Here is a 16,421-nt window from a genome sequence, read left to right as displayed (position 1 = left end):
CAGGATAAGACATCAAATGCCGGAAAATTAACTATGTGTATTTCTATTCGAATCAGCTGTCATTAATTCATATGCGTTTTATTATGCATACATATCACAGTTGAATACAATATTGAAATATCAATTGTTAATACGTGTTTAATTGCTTTGTTACCCTTCAATTTGCACGATTTGCTTTGCTAAACAATGTTCCTTTACAATGTTTACAAATATGCATTATCTGGGTCATGAACCAAGGTCTACCCTTTAGTAATTGTAAAACTTTCAATTTCCTTGAGGTATTTTAAGCACGGTTCAGTCTATGTCAATACTTTTCAGTTACCTTCTTTGTGTACTAGTATACATCAACATCATAATTAATTGTCTGAAGAGCATCTTATTAGTACTGGAATAATTTCAAGCGAAGTGAACATGACTGAACGACTTTATTGTTCAGACTTTCACATCATTTCAGATAAAGCTTGGTTTCCTGGCACCGGTATCAATGCACAGTAATCCAGGAATTTAATGTCCTTTTATACACTACTTATTTTATCGAAGATAAACGTAGATTGATTTTTTAATAAATTAGTTCCCTTTTCTTTTCATATATTTTGGGTAGATGTGCGCGCTATACACCGCTCTTAACCAGCCGTGAATGTTTCCCCGCCCCATTTCAATGGACTCATTGTTTATTAAAGATTTGTGAGGTAATTAATACAAAGCCTTTGATAAATTTAATTCTATTGCAATAAATAACATAGTTCCCTTTTTTCACATGTTTCGGGTAGATATACGCCCTATACCCAGCTCTGAACACTAACCCGCTAAACAGTATGCTGTGTAACAATAAAGGCAACTATATTAGGGACAACACTTTTGTTATGACCAATCTACTATTGTAAACACAAATTGGTTAGCTACGCGGTCTTACAATATCTTATTCTTTTTATCAACATAAATACGAATGCGATTTAAATTTACGCGCCGATTCAGTCGAATCACCTTTGGAACATTTAAATGATCTCCCTTTAGTCATTGTTAATTGAATGGGAATTTCCACTGAAAACGAAAGTAAATTTAAGTTACCTCGGTTGATAAAAAACAAAAGACACAGTTTTTGTTTTAAACAAACTTGCCAGGTAAGTTTAATCTAACAATCATACTTGTCTCCAAAATAGAAATGTAAAACTTTAATGATAACGATGACAATACAAATGGTTTGTTTACGTCGGTAACCAAGGTTAATTATAGTAGATGTCAAACCACTATTTTTAAAATAACATATAACATTTTTTGAAAACTACATGCAAAGGAATTTTGAGGTGTTTTTATATTTAATTGAGATACTGAATTGTTTGGATTTCGTTTTGTTTTTTAGCCACGGTGTTGTCTGTTTATTTTCTATCTACGAGTTTGAAAGTTTCTCTGCATGGTATCTTTCGCCCTTCTTTGGAATATACGGACATTATCAAGAAATACGTTATTTTTTTCTGCATTATGATGAAAAGAAATGGGGACATATGATGAACACTCAAACACTAAAGCTGTGTTCATATAGCAATTTTCACTTTGATTTTTTTTTAATAGAAACTGTTAATTTAAATCAAAAGTGACAGTATTTTTCTCTGAATACGAATCGATGCTGTTTTTTTACAATATTCCTGATATTTCTCTGGACCAAAGACGCTTATGCAGAGACTCCCCTCTACATTGCGATTTTTGTATTCTTACTTGAGATCATTATTTGCACTATTTGAAGTTTTCTTACGATATTAAGATAACATTATTCATGTTATTATATTTCCGTACTATCTTCTTTCCAATTTTCTTAAATTATTTAAGACATTCTTACTCGTCTATTTATTCCAACTGTAGTATATGATATTTTATTTATTCAAAAGATTTACACTCTTTATAATGTGAAATATATTATGTAGTGTCACAAACTATCATCCAGTTGTCTTATTTAACGTGGAGAACTTGATGTACTGTAATTGTGTAACATTTAGTTTTTAGCCTCATTCTTGATTTCTTTTTTTTTCTTGAAAAGAAAAACTTATAGATATAAAATTTCTTTTTTTTTCTGAAGTTTATATCTGATAAGGAGTTGAGACAGGTCAGAGAAAACACTCTCGCTTTTAAAGGATAATTTTTTTTTGATATCGTTTCTTTTGATAAATGCAATAAGATAAAATACCGTCTATGTCTATGTATGTCTATGCTCTTCAAATTTTTACTTGTTTGGCTTTATAAATATTTTGACATGAGCGTCGATGATGAGTCTTATGTAGACGAAACGCGCGTCTGGCGTACTAACTTATAATCCTGGTACCTTTGATAACTTCTATCTATACCGTACCTTGACTTATAATGGTTTACTTTTATAAATAGTTATTTGAATGGAGAGTTGTCTCATTGGCACTCATACCAAACCTTCCTATATCTATCTATGTCCAGCTCGGACTTCTCTTGAACTGAATTTAAATGTGCGTATTGTTATGAGTTTACTTTTCTGCATTGGCTAGAGGTATACGGGGAAGGTTGAGATCTCATAAATATGTTTAACCCCGCCGCAATTTTGCGCCTGTCCCAAGTCAGGAGACTCTGGTCTTTGTTAGTCTTGTATTATTTGAAATTTTAGTTTCTTGTGTACTATTTGGAGTTCAGTATGGCGTTCATTATCACTGAAGTAGTATATACATGTGTTTAGGGGCCAGCTGAAATACGCCTCCGGATGCAGGAATTTCTCGCTGCATTGAAGACATGTTGGTGACCTTTTACTGTTGTCTGTTCAATTATCGGGTTGTTGTCTTTTTGACACATTCCCCATTTCCATTCTCATTTCGAAATTTAACCAAAAACTCTTTACAGACCACATGAGGTCAAAGAAGGCCGCAAAAAATTTTCATTGTTTTAGTGAAAATCTTTACTGCAGATCCCATGTTTTTCTATTCGTACAGAATGGCTGACAATACATTCTGTGCTGGTTGTCACATTACAGCTGTATCTTGTTGCAGTGACTGCTGTGAGTTTGTATGTAAGGCGTGTTCTAGAGTTCACCAAAGAATGTCCACGACTCACAAGGTAATACCAACGCAAGAGATACAACAACTGAGTTCTTCACTTCTTACATTGTCCTAGAACTGCGACAATCATCCAGATCAAAAGATTGCACTGTACTGCTGTCAACATGACAAGGTAGTCTGCGTGTTATGTGTTCCGGTATCACATCAGAATTGCAAGTCTATCATTTCAACTGAAAAAGCTGATAGAGGCGTAAAAGATGGTACCACTATTTCGGCCTATTTAGATACGTTAGAAGCAGAGATACATAAAGATATTGATTTTAAGTATAAAAATGGTACTGAGAGTGTGTCCCGAAACAGAAATAGCATACAATCCAGCGCAGACTCGCTGTCTACATGGAAAAGTGATCAAAATTCACTGAAGCAACACACATCAGAAGTTCTTTTATTCAAGTTGGTAAAATTTCTCGATGCAAAAATTTACCAGAAAGAATAAGAAATCAGAGAAATCGAAGCAGCTACTGTTCCGATACTAAATTTTTTTCCGTCAGAATCTCAGTCGAAAATTAAAAAACTAGTCCCAGACTTGGGTACAATAACGGTAGAAAATGTCCAAGTACCAAAACCTGTACTAAATATAGACAAACAATATCATTTTCTCGTTAGAGATGAAATAAAGTTGTCGCTGATATATTCATTCCAGACCACAAAATTAGGAAATGAAGTAGGTATCACTAGAGGATGCTTTATATCTGATGATAGGTTACTCTCTGTAGGTACAGGGAGAAACAACTTTTTGTTTGTAAACTTGATGGATCGAATTCCATAAGGATTGAATTGGATTATGCACCACAAAATATAAGTTTATATGACAAAAACTATGCTGTAGTAGCTGTAGGTGGTGCAGATATCCAGATCATCGACCTCACATGATTGAAGCCTGATAAGAGAATTAAAATTGAAGGAAGCTGTAGTGGAATCACCAGTGTGAAGGATAAGATATGGGTAAAAAATCAATAAAATACTATAACAATTGTGGATATCAATGGTAAAGTTCTTAAAGTATTACAAACAACATTTGATCCTTATGATATATGTGCCAATCAAGATGGGGATGTATATTGTACTGACATAGCCAGTAATGAAGTATTTTTAGTTTCTTCGGATGGAAAAGAACGTGAAATATGCAGCAGTCCTGACCTGGCCGGTTGTTATGGTGTAGCCGTAGATGACCGTGGGGATGTGTATGTAGCAGGATATACATCAAACAACATATATAAAATATATAATGATGGACAGAAACGTGACATTGTCTTTTCAGCAGACGATAGCATCGATCGACCGACCGGTTTATCTTACAACAATGAAACAAAAGAACTATTAGTCGTAAAGAACTATCGTAGATCTATCAATATTTTCAAAACCCAATGCACATATGAACACTGGCTAATGAACACTAAAATGTGAGAATTGGTGATTAGCCGAAATATAAACAATAAGTTTTTATATCTTAATGACAAATTGGTTTATATAACCAAGTTTTCTAATGTTGCTTTTGCTTGAAACTTTTTCAGATTAAACTGTTGAACCATACCGAGAGTGATACAATACCTATTAAGTTATGAAGTGTAATGAATAGGAAACTTTTTATAATAAATAATAACACATTAAAAAATCTAGAAACATATATTGATATGGTTTTTTGTACTAGTCGGAAGTAACTTTTCAAATTTGTTCAAAGAGGAAGAGAAGAACAATGTAAAGATGGGTATGCATATTTCGTTCACACATTCTATTTTAGTTCATAAAAGACCGAATTGTGAATCAGTAACTTGAGACTTCTACAATTAGATCAAATATTTAAAAAAAAAAAATACCTGAATGTTTCCTCATTGAAACTAAACAAATTAAAATAGTACCAGTTGTTAAAAATAAAGACAAAAGGCTGACTTTTCAAAACCAATGTTTTTTTTTTTTATTCTTTCATCTATTTAGCGGAGAGTAATGTATAAGTTACCGAATGGCCTTCAACAATTAGAAACAAGAATGTGTCCCCAGTACACGGATGCCCCATACGCACTATTATTTTCTATGTGCAGTTGACCGTGAAAAAGGGGGAAAATCTCTAATTTCGCATTAAAAGTAGAAATATCATATCATAGGGAACATGTGTACCAAGTGTCAAGTTGATTAAACTTCAACTTCATAAAAAAGTACCTCCAAAATTGTTTTTTGGTTTTTAACCAAAACTTTAACCAAAACTATAATCTGAAGCGGAACAGACGGAAGAACGGACGAACGGAATATCGAGAACTGCGTCTGTTTAATCTATAGTTCTGTAATGTTGAGCACTGCGTCTGTTTAATATATAGTTCTGTAATGTTGAGCACTGCATCTGTTTAATGTATAGTTCTCTTAGGTTGAGCATTGCGTCTGTTAAATTTATAGTTCTGTAATGTTGAGCACTGCGTCTGATTAATTTATAATTCTGTAATGTTGAGCACTGCGTCTGTTTAATTTCTAGTTCTGTAATGTTGAGCACTGCGTCTGTTTAATTTATAGTTCTGCTATATCAAAAACTGCGTTTATTTAATTTATAGTTCTGTATTATCGAGAAGCGTCTGTTTGATATTTTAAAAGTTCGGTAGTGTTTAACATTGTGTTTATTTAATATTCAGTTATGTTATTGCTTAAATTGAATTTGTTTTACCTAACATAAATGTGTTTAAGTAAAATGTTGTTTGTCTTTTGTCATATTTCGTATTTTGAATTTGCGTTGTCCGTTGTCTTTGACTTGTGAGTTTTTCATTTCCCGTTTGGTCACGTTCGCCTTTCTCTTTCGTGAAATTCTCTTTTTGATACCAGAAGAACAGAAATAATAAAAGAGGGGGGATACCATAGTGCGAATGAAATACTATATGTTAAAGAAAGACAGACTTCTCAATGGACAAACAATAAAAGACGAGGAGACGGATAATTTATAAACACAAAACACTACACACTACATGGGAAATTACAGATTGAGCAACACAAACTCTACACCCCCTCCGAAAAAACAAAAAAATAATTGATTGATTGATTGTTGGTTGCTAAATGAAAAAAAAAAAAAAAAAAAAAAAAGTCAGGATGCATTTGAAAGGCTGGGAACGGTTGGGAACTCTAGGTCAATTGATGATACTCCTTAAAATGACAAGTTAATGGTCAGGATTCATAAGGCTATACCAAAAGACATACCTTTCGAGAGTTAAAACAAAAATCTAACAATGCTAAGTTCAATCGGAATTCTCAATATGTAATACCGATTCGCTGTCAGGACAGTGGATGGTTTTTAACTAATTTCTATCAAGAAACCAGTTCGAACACGAAAGGAGGTGTTGATTACACGTAAAACGTTCTCAATTCTTTTGAATTTAAAAACAATCAATTATAGTTATCACCCCTTAATATGTCTAGATGTAATTTTCTCCATTATTAAACAATTGAAACCTCTTAAGCCAATTACACTAAAAAAGTGAATAGACTGTTAAACAACCATTTTGCAAATGATAGCAAAATAACATACAATTCCTTTATGAAGATTAAACTGCAAGTAATAAATTGGAAAAATACCACAGCAAACATAATTTTTATTGAAATAAAATGTGTCACGTCCAATCTAATGATTTACTCCTCTAATAATGAAGTCTAACTGAAGGTGAGGGTGCCGATCTTTGTCGGATACTGGTCGGCAGTGATGTTCTCCTGAAAAGATGGACTTGTTCATTCATAGTCTTAACGGAGCAGAACATAAGCACTGCCTGTTCCAGACACCGCTATGATGTATCTCCTGCTCGGCTGCAAATTGCACAGGAACATATCAAGCCTGCATCAGTTTCTAAGGAGTGAAGCAAAGAGTAGGTAAGCAAGAGTGGGTAAGCAAGAGTAGGTAGGCAGCAAGAGAGAGAGATAGAGAGCGAGAGTAGAACAGAGCGATTGAGAGAGTGGGAAAGACCAAGAGTAGAACAGAGCGAAGGGTAGAACAGAGCGACAGTAGAACAGAGCGGGAGTAGAACAGAGCGAGAGTAGAACAGAGCAACAGTAGAACAGAGCGGGAGTAGAACAGAGCGAGAGTAGAAAAGAGCGAGAGTAGGAGAGAGTTGGACAGAGTGGAACAGAGCGAGTGTAGGTAAGCAAGAGAGAGTGAGCGAGAGCGAGAGTACAACAGAGCGAAGAGAAGAACAGAGCGATAGAGAGAGTGGGAAAGAGCGAAAGTAGAACAGAGCAAAGAGTAGAGCAGAGCGAAGAGTAGAACAGAGCGACATAGTAGAATAAAGCGGGAGTAGGAGAGTGGAAGAGCGAGAGTGGAAGATCGAGGTAGCTAGAGTGGGAAAGCGAGGTAGCGAAAGTGGGAGAGGGAGAGAGTGGTAGGGGAGAGATTGAGAGTTGGGGTGAGATTGAGCGAGAATGGGAGAGAGTGATTGTGGGCAAGAGTGCGAGATTGGTAGAGAGCGAAAGGGAGAGTCGAAAAGGGCGGATTGAGTGAAGCGAGTGGACGAGAGAGAGCGCGTGGATGAGAGAGAGTGAGGATGTGAGATTTAGAAACTGAAGGGGAGTGAAGGCGATGCTGAGTGTTAGAGTAGGAGAATTAGCGAGTGTGAGTGAATGGATGCCTGAGTGTCAAGGTGGAAGACTGGGTCAGAAACCGGATAGATACGTGAAAGAGCGGGAAAAACAATTAGTTAGTGGATTGAATGTTTAGTGGGTTAAAGGATGAGAGTGAGAGGCTACGCAAGAGTTGGTGAACGATAGAGTGCATGAATGAGTGAAACGGAATGAGTGAATAAATGGGCAAGCGAAACATTGAAGTGAGTAGATGAGACAGAGACCAAGGAAATGACAGGGGTTAAGTTGATATGCGGCAAGATATTGAGTAAATGGAACAGTTAGAGAATTATCAGTGAAGAGTATCTTCATGAGTCAGCGAGAGAAAACGTGAGTTGTTAGTGGATGACCAAGCGATGAGTGAGCGAGAAGCTGTGTGTATGAACAAGCTAGAGAACGGGGATAAAAGTAAGTGGTAGAATGAGCGAAAAGACAAGTGAGAGAATTAGATGGATGAGCGGGTGAACGGTTACACAAATGTTTGAGAGTGAGTAAGTGAAGGAGTAAGAGTAAATAAAACAATTGAATACTTTAATAGTATTTAGATTAAAATAAATTCTATGAAATACAATATAAACAATAAAAGAAAACCAACATGTGAATAGATGCCGAACAGATACAATGGTTTACATTTTTCAAATTGTAACAAGGCCTTTTTAACTTTTTTTAATATGAGCGTCATACGAAAATGTGGTATGAGTGTCATTGAGACAACTCTCCACACAGTTCACAATTTGTAAAAGTAAACCACCATAGATCAAAGTATGGCCTCAAAACGAAGCATTGGCTCCAACCGAACAAAAAGCTATAAAGGGCACAAAACAAAAGTTTTGATTGAACATTCTGTCCGGATATTCTACGAGTTGTATGCCGCAAGAAGTTTTGATTGTACATATATCCGGATAGTCTCCTAGTTGTGTGCCGCAAGAAAATTTGATGGTACAATCTGTCCGGATAGTCTCCTAGTTTTGTGCCACAAGACATTTTGATTGTACATTCCGTCTGAATAGTCTCCTGGTTGTGTGCCGCAAGAAGGTTAATAGGTTATATGTTCAATTCCTAGACAGGTCAAACAACAGATTTTAATACAGGTTTTGACATTTTTTTTGATAGGTTATAAATTCCCAAAAGCCAGGTCAAATCAAGCGTTAAATTAGTCCAAGATACAAAAATGTGTTAAGAGAAATGTCTTTAGGTTTAGTGTAAACTAGCATACTAGCACAAAGCAAGGTTCATAATATAACATTCTAATGTACAATTTTCATATATACATTATAAAGTTCTAGGTTACATAGAATTTCCCGTCTGCTTCAGGGAAATGCTTAAAAGATATTGACGAAACTTGACTTTTACAAACGCATAACTGGTATAAAGAGTTATCGCCATGACCCAAGGTCTATCCTTAAGTAATTGTTAGTCTTTCAATTTCTTTGAGGTAAATTCAGCACTGTTAAGACAATCTGGTTGTTGTCGGTTAAGAACTGTTCAGTCTATGCCTAGACTTTCAGTATCCTTTTGATTTTAGTTGCAGAAACCAACATCATACGTATTTTTTTCTGAAAAGTATCTAATCAGTATTGGAATAATTTCAAGCGAAGTGAACATGACTGAACGACTTGATTGTTCAGACATTCACATGCTTTTCAGATAAAACTTGGTTTCCTGACACAGGTACATGTATTAATGCATAGTAATCCAGGAATTGAATATAAGCTACTATTTTTTCGAAGATAAACATAGATTGATTTGTTGATTACTGAGTTCCCTTTAATTTCTTATCTTTTGGGTAGATGTTCTCACTATACGCCGCTCTTAAGACACCGCTAATGTATCCCTGCCCATTCCCATTCCCATGAAATCACTGTTTATTAAAGATGTGAAATTTAGTATATACAAAGCTTGCAATCAATTTAATTATGGTGCAAAAAATAATATATTTCCCTTTTCTTGTCATATGTTTCGGGTAGATGTACGCCCTATATACAGATCTGAACACGCAAAAATAACCCGCTAAACGGTATGTTGTGTAACCATTAAGGCAACTATATAAGCGACAGAACATTTGTAATGACCCATTTACTATAAATAATTGTACTCACAAACTGGTTAGCTTCACGGTCTTTACATATCTTTTTCTTTTTATCAACATTAATACAAATGCGATTTAAATTTAACCACCGATTCAGTCAAATCACCTTTGGAGCATTTAAATAATCTCCCTTTAATTAATTGGGAATTTCCACTGAAAACGAAAGTAATTTTAAGTTACCTTGATTGATAAAAGCAAAAGACAAAGTTTTTGTTTTAAACAAACTGGATAGGTAAGTTAAATCAAACAATCATATTTATAATAGAAAAGTAAAACTTCTAATGATAAACAATACAAATACAAATTGTTTGTTTACGTCGGTCACCAAGGTTGTTCAAAGTAGCTTACAAACCGCAATTTCGAAAATAACATATAAAAAGTACGTATGTTATGATTATTTGAAAACTACATGCAAAGGCATTCGAGGTGTTTTTATTTTTAATTGAGATACTGAATTGTCTGGATTTTTTTCTGTTTTAGCCACGACCTTGTCTGGTTTTTTTTCTTTTTTAGCCACGCCCTTGTCTATTTATTTTCTTTTTAGCCACGGCGTTGTCTATTTTTTTTTAGCCACGGCGTTGTGTTTATTTTCTGTTTAGCCACGGCGTTGTCTGTTTATTTTCTTTTCAGCCACGGCGTTGTTTGTTTATTTTCTTTTTAGCCACTGCGTTGTCTTTTTTTTTAGCCACGGCGTTGTTTGTTTATTTTCTTTTTAGCAACGGCGTTGTCTGTTTATTTTATTTTTAGCCACGGCGTTGTCTGTTTATTTTCTTTTTTATCCACGGCGTTGTTTGTTTATTTTCTTTTTAGCCACGTTGTTTTTTTTTTCTTTTTAGCCACGGCGTTGTTCGTGTATTTTCTATTTAGCAACGGCGTTGTTTGTTTATTTTCTTTTTAGCCACGGCGTTGTCTGTTAAATTTCTTTTTAGCCACGGCGTTGTTTGTTTATTTTCTTTTTAGCCACGGCGTTGTTTGTTTATTTTCTTTTTAGCCACGGCGTTGTCTGTTTATTTTCTTTTCAACCACGGCGTTGTTTGTTTATTTTCTTTTTAGCCACGGCGTTGTCTGTTTATTTTCTTTTTAGCCACGGCGTTGTTTGTTTATTTTCTTTTTAGCCACGGCGTTTTCGTTTATTTTCTTTTTAGCCACGGCGTTGTCTGTTTATTTTCTTTTTATCCATGGCGTTGTTTGTTTATTTTCTTTTTAGCCACGGTGTTGTTTGTTATTTTTTTCTTTTTACATGTTTTAGCCACGGAGTTGTTTGTTTATTTTCTATTTAGCCACGGCGTTGTCTGTTTATTTTCTTTTTAGCCACGGCGTTGTTTGTTTATTTTCTTTTTAGTCACGGCGTTGTTTGTTTATTTTCTTTTTAGCCACGGCGTTGTTTATTTATTTTCTTTTTAGCCACGGCGTTGTCTGTTTATTTTCTTTTTTATCCACGACGTTGTCTGTTTATTTTCTATCTTTGAGTTTGAATGTGACGTATATAATTTTTCTGACGTCAGACACTCAAATCAATCCATGTGTTCGTAGATAATAGATGTTTTTGTGTCCTGTTAAATTGTTCCTTTTAAAACTTTTGGATTCTCATAAATTCTATGTATAACTTTTGGACTAGTTTGAATCTCGGTCTATTTCTGTAATTTATTCTTACATACTTTTGATTTTTTAACCCTGTATGCGTACATTGCCTATGTAAATTTTAAAATTGTTTGTATGCTAATTGAACGACAAATGTATGTGACGTATATAATTTTTCTGACGTCAGACACTCAAATCAATCCATGTGTTCGTAGATAGTAGATGTTTTTGTGTCCTGTTAAATTGTTCCTTTTAAAATTGTTATACGATGATGACTGATGTACCCATATTTTGACTATTTTATTAATTGTGACTGTTTATTTAACGCATCATTTAAAAATGTAGCGGAATTTGATGAGACTGTTATTAAAGTGAGAGGGTTAGCGCTATAGAACCAGGTTTAATCCACCATTTCCTACATTTGAAAATGCCTGTACCAAGTCAGGAATATGACAGTTCTTGTCCATTCGTTTTTGATGCGTTTTGTTTTTTTGATTTTGCCATGTGATTATGGACTTTCCAAATTGATTTTCCTCTGAGTTCAGTATTTTTGTGATTTTACTTTTTCCTCTGCACGGTATCTTTCGCCCTTCATTTGTAGTATACTGACATTTTCAAGAAAGACGTTATTCGTTTCTGCATTATAATGAAAAGATATGGGGACATTATAATGAACACGCAAACACTAAAGCTGTGTTCATATACCAATTTTTCCCTTGAATTTGTTTATACATGTAGTTACTTCACATCAAAAGTGACAGTGTTAATCTCTGGTAAATACGAATCGATATTATGTGTGACAATGTTTTTGACATTTGTCTTGACCAAAGACGCTAATGCACGGAATCCCCTCCCGAGTCCCATTTGTTTTAATTGTTATAAGAGTTCATATTTTCACTATTTGATGTTTTCTTACGATATTAAGATAACAGTTAATATATTTCCGTACTATGTTCTTTACCTTTTTACTCGTCTATTTATTCCAACTGATATTTTATTTTTTCAAAAGATTTATTCCTAGAAATTCTTTACACTCTTAATAATGTGAAATATATTTTGTAGTGTCACAAACTATCATGTTGTCTTATATAATATGGAGAACTTGATGTACTGTAATTGTGTAACATTTAGTTTTTGACCTCATTCTTGATTTCTTGTTTTTTTCTTGAAAACTTGCAGTTATTCAGCTATTATCTGATAAGTAGTTGGGACAGGTCAGAGTGATCACTCTCGCTTTAAAAGGATAAAAATGTTTTTATATCTTTTCTTCTGAAAAATGCAATAAGATAAAATACTATCTATGTTTATATTTTACAGACCATATGAGGTCAAAGAAGGCCGCAACACTTTTCATTCTTTTAGTGAATATCTTAACTGCAGACGCTATGTTTTTTTATTCTTACAGAATGGCGGACAGTAAATTCTGTGCTGGTTGTCAGCGTAGTGATGAAGACATTCCAGCTGTATCTTGGTGCAGTGACTGCAGTGAACTTGTATGCAAGACGTGTTCTAGAGTTCACGAAAGGATGTCCCCGCCTCACAAGATAGTACCAATGAAAGAGATGTCACAACTCAGTTCGTCACTTCTTACATTGTCCAAGAACTGCGACAATCATCCAGATCAAAAGATTGCACTGTACTGCTGTCAACATGACAAGGTAGTCTGCGTGTCATGTGTTCCGATATCACATCAGAATTGCAAGTCTATCATTTCAATTGAAAAAGCTGCTAGAGGCGTGAAAGATGGTACCGCTATTTCTGATCTAGAGAGAAGAATTTCAAACCTATGTCAAGTTACAGAGAACAGAAGGAGTCAAAATGAGAAAACACTTGTAGATTTGGAAAAAAGTCGTACCAAAATAAAGACCAGGGTGTCTGAAATGAAACGGAAAGTCATTGCTCATTTAGATACGTTAGAAGCAGAGATACATAAAGATATTGATTCTAAGTATGAAAATTGTACTGGGAGAGTGTCTCGAAACATAAATAGCATAGAATCTAGCTCAGACTCGCTGTCTACATGGAAAAGTGATCTAAATTCACTGAAGCATCACACATCAGAAGTTCATTTATTCCAGGTGGTAAAATTTCTAGATGCAAAAACTTACCAGAAAGAATTAGAAATCAGAGAAATTCAAACAGCTACTGTTCCGATACTTAAATATCATCCGTTAGAATTGGACTCGAAAATTAAGAAACTAGTCCAAGTCTTGGGTACAATAACAGTTGAAAATGTCCAAGTCCAAATGCCTGTACTTGATATCGATCAACAAGGTCAATTTCTAGTGAAAGACGAAAGAAAGTTATCACTGACACATTCATTCCAGACCACGAAATTAGGTAATGGAGTAATTATCAATAGAGGATGCTTTATTCCTGGCGATAAGTTACTCCTCTATGATGACCTCTTTAAACTTTTTGTTTGTAAACTTGATGGATCAATCTCAGGCATGCTTGATATGGATTATGAACCACGTAATATCAGCTTATTTGACAAAACCCATGCTGTAGTATCTGTTGGTGATGACGGTATCCAGATCATTAACCTGACATCATTGAAGCCTGGTAGGAGATTTAAAGTTAAAGGAATCTGTAGAGGAATCACCACTGTAAAGGATAAGATCTGGGTAAAAAATAAACCTCACACTCTAACAATAGTGGATATCAAGGGTAAAGTTCTGAAAGTAATACGAACAACATTTGATCCTAATGATATCTGTGCCAATCAGGATGATAATGTATATTGTACTGACTTTGGTAATGATCAAGTATTCTTAGTTTCTTCGGATGGAGAAGAAGAGGAGATATACAGCAGTCCTGACCTGAAAGGTGCTATTGGTGTAGCTGTAGATGACCGTGGGGATTTGTATGTAGCAGGATGTGGATCAAACAACATACATAAAATATCTAATGATGGACAGAAATATGACATTGTCTTGTCAGCAGACGATGGTATCAATGAACCGTTGGATATATCTTTCAACGATGAAACAAAAGAACTGCTAGTCTTAAACGACCGTGGTAGATCTATCAATATCTATAAAACCCAATAATTCTTATATCATTTGAATATCTATAAATACTTGAATTGCATTGGTCAAGTAGAATTTTTCTCTTGGTTTACACTTCGATAAACCATGTTTCCGAAACTACTTTTGTAAGCTATTCATGCGCGATACACATTCTTGCAGGGGTACTGGGATCTTCAGCAAGTTGAGATTATAAAACAATTGCATAACAGTTGTTTCTATTCTAATGCATATATAATAATAAAAAAAAGAAGAAATAAAATACATGCACTTGAGCTTCGAAAATGTATAAAAATAAAATTTGAATAAAATTCCGGGAAATTTCACGAATAATTTGGCGAATTTACGTCATGGCAAAACACGGCGTCATACGATTGAAAACTTCCAGACGGAAGATTATTTCGTTACTTGTACGCTTCAAATTCGGATAGTATCTAATCAAAATGAAGTTTTTGAGGTAGGTGCTAGTTCATTTTAGATTCTGTTGCATTTATAGAACATTTAAATTTTTAGAAAGTCAAGATGGCGGCGTACTCCTTGGTTACGACATGCCATTGTGCTTCTGATGGTACATATAGTAGCCATCAAAGTAATAATGTAAATTAATAATCGCGTATGTTTGGCTGAAGAATTATAAGGATTAAACACATTTTTTCTAGAGGTTATTGATGTGTAAACCGGGTCTCTAACTCACAAACTTGACATAAAAGTCCTTCGGACTTTTATTCAGTTTGTGAGTTAACCGCCCCGGTTTACACATCAATAACCTCTAGAAAAAATGTGTTTAATCCTATAATGAACACTGGCTATTGAACACTGAAATGACTGTAAGAATTGGTGATTAGCCGAAATATAAACAATAAGTTTTGTTTTTGTATTTTAATGACAAATTGATTTATTTAACCAAGTTTTCTAATTTTTCTTTTGTTTGAAATTTTTTCAGATTTAGCTGAAGGTGATCCTATACTTATTTAAATATGAAGTGTAATGAATATGAGACTTTCTAATAAATAATGACAACTTCAAAAATATATTGATAGTTTTTTTGTACTAGTCGGAAGTAACTTTTCAAACTTGCACACAGAGGAAGAGAAGAGCAATATAAAGTTGGGTATGCATATTTCGGTCACACATTCTATTTTAGTTTATGAAAAATCAAAATTGTGAGTCAGTAATTTGAGACTTCTATAATTAGATCAAATATTTAAAAAAAATACCTGAATGTTTTGTCATTGAATCTAAACAAATAAAAATAGCACCATTTGTTAAAACATATAGATCAAAGGCTGACTTTTAAAAACCAATGTTTTTTTTTTATTCTTTCATCTATATAGCGGAAAGTAATGTATAGGTAACCGAATGGCCTTCAACACTAAGAAACAATAATATGTTCCCGGTACACGGATGCCCCATCCGCACTATTATTTTCTATGTTCAGTGGACCATGAAAATGGGGAAAAATTTCTAACTTGGCATTAAAATTAGAAAGATCATATCAAAGGAAACATGTGTACTAAGTTTCAAGTTGATTGGACTTGAACATCAGCAAAAACTACCTCGACAAAAAACTTTAACCAAAACATTAACCTGAAGCGGGACAGACGGACGAACGGAGGTACGGAGGTACGGACGAACGGACGGACGAACGGAAGGACGCAAGGACGAACGGACGGACGCAAGGACGAACGGACGGATGGACGCACAGACCAGAAATCATAATGCCAAGAAATGGGGCTTAAAACATCGAATACTGTTTAGTCACAAATGAATGGCCCGACATGAAAACTGGGAAACATGTTATATTAGAACAACTAACGGCATAAGTTACAACATTTAAGTTTGGAATAACAAATATGAAAGGCATAGATAAATGACGACCACCGAATCACACGATCCTGACAAAGGAGAGACACGTAAAGAAAGTAGTATATAAGTCGTGTCGAGCTAATTTGTAGGGATAAAATTATTGTAAGGAAGGAACTGCAATTATAAGCAAAGAAGCAATCCTCTTAAGAGAAAACTTCTATCAGAGATAATTTTACTTCATGCATAATGCACACCTGGCTTACAAAA

The 16,421-nt window shown here is 34.6% G+C and overlaps 1 protein-coding gene across 2 annotated transcripts; it reads left to right on the top strand.

The window, feature by feature from the left end:
• Window positions 1–1,028: 1,028 nt before the first annotated feature.
• LOC143059001 (uncharacterized) lies at window positions 1,029–15,377 on the top strand. 2 transcript variants are annotated; one of them, XM_076232471.1, is made up of 2 exons: window positions 1,029–1,121; window positions 12,725–15,377. In XM_076232471.1, exon 2 carries the CDS (start codon window positions 12,726–12,728, stop codon window positions 14,370–14,372), a length of 1,647 nt encoding a protein of 548 aa, XP_076088586.1. In that variant the 5' UTR covers window positions 1,029–1,121; window position 12,725; the 3' UTR covers window positions 14,373–15,377. The 2 variants fall into 2 exon arrangements, with proteins under 2 accessions (XP_076088586.1, XP_076088585.1); XM_076232470.1 differs by lacking the exon at window positions 1,029–1,121 and adding an exon at window positions 9,835–9,970.
• The last annotated feature ends 1,044 nt before the right edge of the window (window positions 15,378–16,421 follow it).

Source organism: Mytilus galloprovincialis, chromosome 14 (genome assembly GCF_965363235.1).
Source record: "Mytilus galloprovincialis chromosome 14, xbMytGall1.hap1.1, whole genome shotgun sequence".
NCBI classification, from domain to species: Eukaryota; Metazoa; Mollusca; class Bivalvia; order Mytilida; family Mytilidae; genus Mytilus; species Mytilus galloprovincialis.
The sequence above is the reverse complement of the archived record's forward strand: the minus strand, read 5'-3'. Positions and strand labels throughout refer to the sequence as shown.

Excerpts from the sequence above, each read along its gene's own strand:
- LOC143059001 (XM_076232471.1), top strand. The coding sequence starts at position 12,726 with ATGGCGGACAGTAAATTCTGTGCTGGTTGTCAGCGTAGTGATGAAGAC.